This window comes from Lathyrus oleraceus, chromosome 5 (genome assembly GCF_024323335.1).
Source record: "Lathyrus oleraceus cultivar Zhongwan6 chromosome 5, CAAS_Psat_ZW6_1.0, whole genome shotgun sequence".
Taxonomy (NCBI): domain Eukaryota; kingdom Viridiplantae; phylum Streptophyta; class Magnoliopsida; order Fabales; family Fabaceae; genus Lathyrus; species Lathyrus oleraceus.
The window spans coordinates 542811941-542819302 of record NC_066583.1 but is presented as its reverse complement, the minus strand read 5'-3'; the positions used below and the strand labels follow the sequence as shown (position 1 = coordinate 542819302).

The 7362-nt window shown below is 32.1% G+C and overlaps 1 protein-coding gene across 1 annotated transcript; it reads right to left on the bottom strand.

The window, feature by feature from the left end:
- Nucleotides 1-4305: 4305 nt before the first annotated feature.
- On the bottom strand, nucleotides 4306-7007 carry LOC127086251 (protein DJ-1 homolog B). Its single transcript, XM_051026968.1, has 7 exons — nucleotides 6596-7007; nucleotides 5943-6092; nucleotides 5663-5845; nucleotides 5323-5403; nucleotides 4983-5183; nucleotides 4761-4901; nucleotides 4306-4626 (listed from the first exon to the last, which is right to left on the bottom strand). The coding sequence occupies exons 1-7, from the start codon at nucleotides 6944-6946 to the stop codon at nucleotides 4420-4422; spliced, it is 1314 nt and encodes a 437-aa protein (XP_050882925.1). The 5' UTR covers nucleotides 6947-7007; the 3' UTR covers nucleotides 4306-4419.
- Nucleotides 7008-7362: the final 355 nt, after the last annotated feature.

Here is a 7362-nt window from a genome sequence, read left to right as displayed (position 1 = left end):
CAACTTCAGCCTTAAAGACTTTGAAGGCATCCAATGCTTCATATTTATTGTTAAGCAAATAAATATTCATATATCATGAGTAATCATCTATGAAAGTGATGAAATATTTCTGACCATGTGCATCCATATCAGGACAACATATGTCTGTATGAATTATTTCTAATATACTTGAACTTTTATTGGCACCTTTCTTAGACATGTTGGTCAGCTTTCCCTTAATGCAGTCAACACAAGTTTCAAAGTCAGCAAAATATAGAGTATTAAGTACCCCATCTTTTACTAACCTTTTGATTCTCTCTATGGAGATATGTCCTAATCTCCGATGTCATAACATAGAAGAGTTCTCATTGATATTACACCGCTTAGTGCCAGTTTGAACATGCATTTAACTATAAATGGATTCGATTTGTAAATTAATTCGATAAAGACCATCAGACAATATACCATTCCAAACACATTCCGAATTATAAAATAATTCAAACAAGGTGTCTTTAAAATTAAAGGAATATCCAAAAGGTACAAGTCTAGAAACTGAAATCAAGTTTCGTGAGAAACTTGGTACATAATAGGTCCTTTCTAATTTCAAAACAAAACCATTATTCAAAATTAAATTGCAAGTTCCAATAGCTTCCACATATGAGCCCATCCTGCTTCCTGATAGGACAGTCCGCTCACTTCCCACTGGCTTCCTTAGGTTTTGCATACCCTGTAAGGAATTTGTTATATGGATTGTTGATCCAGAATCAATCCACCAGGTGTTAATATTAACATCGGTCATATTAGATTCATAACAAACAAATGAGAATAAATTATCTTTCTTCTCAAGCCATTCTTTGAATCCAGGGCATTCCTTCTTCATGTGTCCTCCCTTTTTACAGAAGTAACACTTTGCTTCTTTCTTGATATCACCTTGCGGTGGTATTTTGAATTTACCTTTATGATTGGCTTGTGACTTGTCAGTTTTGAAAGCTTTGTTCTTCTCGTGAGTGCTTGTCAGCAATGCACTCTCACTCTGTTCCATTACAAGCCTTTCTTCTTCCTGAACATACATGGTCATTAATTCATTGATTGACCATTTGTCTTTATGTGTATTGTAGGAGATCTTGAAAGGCCCATACTCAGACGGAAGAGAGTTCAGAATATAGTGCACCAGGAAGGAGTCAGACATATCAACCTCAAGTTTCTTAAGTTGAGTTGAAATATCACGCATTTTCATTATGTGCTCACGCACTCCTTTCACATTGGTGAGTCGGTAGGAGGAAATTTTCATAATTAATGTGCTTGCCAAAGCCTTTTCAGAAGTGACGAACTGATCGTCAATGGCTTTCAGCAAATCACAGACATTCTCATGCTGATCGGCAGAACCACGTATTCCACCTGTGACCTTAGTCTTAATGAACATCACACTGAGTCGGTTGGATCTCTCCCACCGCTCATATATTGCGATTGCAGTTGGAGTACTTTCATCTGTAATTGCAGGTGGTTCGTCTTTCCTAATAGCATAATTTATGCCCATCCATCATAGATGGAGGAGAATTCTTTCCTTCCACACCTTATAGTTATCTCCTCTGAGCTCGGGAATATCAAATCGGATATCAGAAAAATTAGCAGGTTTAGAAGCTAAAAAGATAAACAAAATTGATGTCAAAATTTGAGGCATAAATATTATCCAAATTGTATGTATTATCAATATAAACATATCATAAAATAAATCTTGCAACATAAAAATTACCCGTGGGCTAAATTTTAATGTAATAAGATTTTAAAAAAAAATTGATAGATTTTTCAAACCTCACATTTTACATGCATGATATAATTTTGTTTTTTCTATCCAAAATTAATACTTTATGATAAAACTATCAAATTATATACCAATTCATAATTCTTGTGGGCAAGTTACAAAAATATTTTGACATTTTATCCCAATTAATCATACAAATATAATAAAAATTCCTATAAGATAAAATTCATTATACCACGTATAATTAATTACAATTTTATGTCTAATAATTTATGTGGTCTCAAAACTTAAAAAAAATAATCTCAATTAATTTAAGGATGTTGTGGCTAATCCAAATTAATCAAAATTATAATGATCACTAGACATAGTAACTCAATTATATGAGAGAAAAAAAAAAGATATCTTATACAATTGCTTAACAAAATAATAACATTATAAATCAATTTTAATTTATGCACAAATTTAATTCAAAAGATTAAATAATAAGGCATAATGATCAAAAGAAATGAAATCATATGAATATGAACAGAATTAAAATACATGTTTAACAAAGCAGCTCAGTGGTAATATTCATGAATGCTATGGTATATTTAACACCCTTAAACAAATATTTATCGTCCATTTAATGTTTATCAACGTTCAAGAATCAGTCATTAGTGATCCGACTAAAACCTAAGGGACCTCCAATATAAAAGCATGTTGAATATTTAAAATCTAATTTATATGGAACATGAAGCGTTTGAAACATAAAAACATTTGAAAAAGTTCTCTAAGATGAATTGCAAGAGTAGAAAATTACTTGGATTTAAGGTTTGTTTTCTTAAATATTTATTTGAGCACAAAATTATATATTTGAATATTGATTTTATTTATCTAACTCTTATTTTACTTTGTTTCAGAATCAAATGCATACAAGATAGGTAGAGAATAATCTTTCACCCAACATTTAATTTTTCCCAAAATTCAATAATTCAAAGATTTAAAATCCAGATCTTCAAGAAATTTGATTTTTATCAAGATCCCTAGGGAATTTGATTTTTATTTTAATATTTTGTCTAAACATTGTAGCAATTTTTTTAAAAAAAATAATAATCTTACCCCTCGATTTTCAAGACAAATCTAAATATAAGACGTTAATTTTGAAAATAATAAAAGTGTTTATATTGGGGTTCGAACCCATGTGCATATAATATTACTCTTTGATTTTTAAATCACCAAGTGGATAAGTGACAACTTTTCATGACACATTTCGTTACCTCGCTACTCGCAGCCGATGTAAAATGCGTTTTGCGTCAAACATTAAAAACACTTCTTGTAGTAATGCATGAATTGGATTACGAAGGAGGTGATGGAAATTGACGAAGAAAAGAGGATGAAATGACGATTTAGGGTTTCATAGTCAATTTAATGATTTAATTTGTTTTATAAATATATTTTATTATTTAACTTATTAAAAAACTTTTTTAAAAAAATAAAATAATTAATTTTTTTAGTTTTTAATTTCTATTAATGACGTGTCGTCAACTATTGTGTGTCAACTTAGCTTCTTTACTTGTTAGATAATAGATAGACCAAAATGTGAAGAGACAAAAAAAATAGTCAAAATTGAATAGGGGACAAAAAAAACTGAAAACATTAAATAAGCAGACTAAAAAATTAAAAATAAATAAATAGGGGATCAAAAGTGCATTTAAATATATAATCCACTATTGTATTGCGGAGTTGACAAAACAACTAGTACATTTTTTCTTTTGAAAAATGAATCAGGACACTCTACATAGATCCATATTCGGAATTCTGTTACATCTTTAAAATTCGGATATGCATTTTTGGATATTTTTTTAAATAAAATAGAGTGGTATCTCACTTACGTCTTTATTAGTGTAATTTTAAGTGTGTCCGAAGATGTATCTCCAAATTCTGAGTGAATGAACACCTTTAAAAAAGTAACTCTCTATTTTATTCGATAATCCTTAATTCTTACAAAATTTATTCTAATTTTTTTTTAAATTAAATTAAATAAAATTACATTTAATTTAATTTTTCTCTCATTTTTTCCATAAACAACTATTAACAATCCTATGAATTAATTTACATTGCATTGAACTTTTCTAGTAATCTAATAATTGAAACTTCACCTCTTATAAAAAAATATAAAATATCACATATTCAATGGCATATTTGATTCTTCACCATTCAACATTACGGATATAAACACTAAAACCAAATATTATAAATGTAAAAATTAAATATCATACATATTTCAAACTAAATTCAATAGGTTAATTGTGCTGTGACTAAAACGAAAGAATAAGAAAAATATTTTTAAAGACCAAAACAAAAAAATTAGTGAACTAAAACCGAAAAAATTATATTTATAATAACTAATTACATATTTAAACTTTCTATTTATTTATAATTTTACTATTTCCTTCATCAACTATTAAAAAACAAATGAAAAACATTATAATATTTTGTTATTATAGTTATGAATAAAAACCTATAAGCTGAAAACAAAATAAAAACTAGGCAAAAATGACCTTATCTAACAAGCACTACACTCATAGCAAAATTCGAGAGAAACTCTCTTTCTTGTTCTTAAGAATCTATTCAAAGACTTGGTTATTCATACACAAATGTCTGATACATTAGCACAAATCGTTACTCATTTAAATACATTATGGGTTTGTGAACACTGTTGTCTTTGCGAGCTCTAGAGCTAATTTGCGTCCAAACAGCTTCTCCACTATAACTAATGCAAACTCGATGGTGGTTCCAGGGCCTCTGCTGGTAATAAGGTTACCGTCGACGACAACCCTGTTTTCTACTTCACTTTGATCTGATAACTTGTTACATAAGGCAGGAAAGGATGTCGCCTTTTTACCCTGTATCGAAGAAAATACAACAGTGCCTCGAATTAACATCACAAAGCAAAATGAAGTTATAACCAGGTTATAGAGAAACACATATATATGATTGACATTTTGCTGTGATAGGTTGATACAGAAAACACAGATACCTTTAGCAAACCATGGGGCTCCAAGACTAAAGCTGGGGATGCACAAATTGCTCCATAGTATCTGTTTGATTCTTTTTGTTTTTTCAACAAATTCACCAAGGTTTCTGAGTTTGCAAAAGCTTGGGCACCCCCAAGTCCACCCTGTAGATAATTGGAAAATATTTACGCAAACTAACTATTACACATTGATTAATTACTACAAAGAAATTAAAGCCCCCTTACTGGCAACACAATCAGGTCATATGAAAGTTTAGCTGCTTCATCAAGGAGTACATCTGCCTCCAGTTTAACTTTACGTGATGCCGCAATTTCCAGTTTGTCCTCAACAGAAGCAACCACAACATTTGCCTTTGCTCGTCGCAGAATATCAATAATGATCACAGCTTCCATTTCTTCTGTGCCATTAGCAATTGGTACAAGAATCTGAGAGAATTATGATTATCGAAGAAATTTAAACTATATTCTGACAATTAAAAGAATCACAATATTCTGCTTCCTTTCTCAAATATTCTTGTCAATATAAAGAAAATTAACTGAGTTAATGTTCGGGCCTAAACTGCACCTTGGGTGGATTGTCAAATGTCCACTGCACTGGGTTTAGCTCCAAAAAAGTATACTCGTCACTATGATTAGAACGCATAACCTGAATGTTGAATTACAAGAGAATCCAATGCGAAATAGAGAGTAGTCAGTGTCATAAAGGGAATCGAATATCGTCAATCCTAAAAATATCTTGATAGAACTTGTTTTCTATGTCAAAATTCCGCATCAGAAAGCTCAATACAAACATGCATCAGTCTGAACAGTTATTTCTCCAAACCAAGCTATTCAATCACACATATAATTCACATTTCCTTACTCCTAATAAACAAGTAGAATCATCACAAGTACTTACTACTTACCAATGGACCTGCAACTTCATCCGCTTTCTCCTTTCCAAATAATTGTTCAACTATTGCCACCGCAAACTCCATGGTGGTACCAGGTGCACGACTGGTCACAACTCTGCCATCCAGCTGTACCCTTGACTCAACAGAAGTGGTATAGGATGCCAATTTTTCCATGAACGAAGGATGACAAGTTGCCTGCCCAAAAACCATAGTCACACACACATCCATCATCATCACTAGCTGCACAAAAGTACATTGTGAAGCGAGAATAAACACAAGACGTTAACCTTACTTTCAATCCTTTCAGTAAACCCCATGGTCCAAGTACCACTGCAGGAGCAGCACACACCGCAGCATAGAGCTTTCCATCCTCAACATGCTTCTTTACCAGCCCTTCCAACACTGTAGAGTCTCTAAGATTGTCCACCCCCGGAACCCCTCCCTACACACAAATTCCCCCAAATATCCAACATAATTAAAAAACCAATCAACAAAAAGTTGCGATACGGACGCAGCCACGGATAATAATTCAAGAAAATGGAAATAACTGAACGTAACTACTGGTTTACACTAAACACTTCTTCAATCCGAGCTACATTTTGTGAATTATTTCTAAATAATATTTAAAGGGAAAATAGTGAAAACTAAAAATATAGAAACAAAAAAAAATATTTATGAACATGTTATCTCTCTATAGTGAGTGAAAATGACATATTTTAGTAACTATTAATAAAATAAAAAAATTCACAGAACCTTAACCACTCAATCAATTTAAGATACTCCAAGGATGAGTGATAACAAAACACTTAAAATCAAACACTGAATCCGAAAACGAGCTTAATTTGATAATTATCAGAATAAACGCGATAATAATTCATAAACACGGTTGCTAAATAATTAATGATGCAAAGAAGCGATATCAATGATAGAGAGAGAAATCTATACAGGGAGAGCGACAAGGTCGAAAGCAGTGTTGGCGATATCAGAAACAGACGCGTCGGCGATTATCTTAACACCATGGAGAGCTTGAACGGAGAGACTGTTTGCGGCTGATGCAACGGTGACTTCAGCTCCGGATCGACGGAGGACGTCGATGGTGATGACGGCTTCCATAGGCTCGGTGCCGTCAGCGATCGGAACCAAGACTTTGCGGGCATTTGAAGCCATGGCAGTTACGGTGGAAGAAGAAAAGTGCGAAGGTGAGAAGAGAAATCGGTTACGGTTGAATTTGAGTTTTGGAGTGAAGTTTGTAGAAACAAGAGTGTGAGGGTAGAATCTTATGTGACACGAGGCCATTTGTTTCTTTTTCCTTTTTTTCCTCCTCGCTGTGTTGAAAAGTAATAATTGCACGGGATAACATTTAAATAATAAATTTTATAAAGGATTATATAAGATAAACAAAAATAATATGAACAACACATATGAAAATATATATATATATATATATATATATATATATATATATATATATATATATATATATATATATAAAGAATTGAAGAACGGGGAATAGAAAAAATCAAAATAATCAATATTTTAATTTTTTTTCCCAAAATAACCACATTTGAAAACGTATGCGTTAGATGAATTGACACATCCATTTTGCATTAGGAAGAGGCGTCAACATCATTAACGCATGCTTTGGAAGTATTGCATGTTGGCGTCAAGTGAGTTGGCGCATGCATTGGGGGCCATTAGGTGGCGCCAATTCA

What these genes read in the sequence shown, in the direction of transcription:
- LOC127086251 (XM_051026968.1), bottom strand. Translation starts at nt 6,946, where the DNA reads ATGGCCTCGTGTCACATAAGATTCTACCCTCACACTCTTGTTTCTACA. An exon ending in ATGACCTGATTGTGTTGCCA is followed by an intron (nt 4,902 to 4,982) that starts GTAAGGGGGCTT and finishes AATTATCTACAG; the next exon opens with GGTGGACTTGGGGGTGCCCA. An exon ending in AGCCCCATGGTTTGCTAAAG is followed by an intron (nt 4,627 to 4,760) that starts GTATCTGTGTTT and finishes TCTTCGATACAG; the next exon opens with GGTAAAAAGGCGACATCCTT.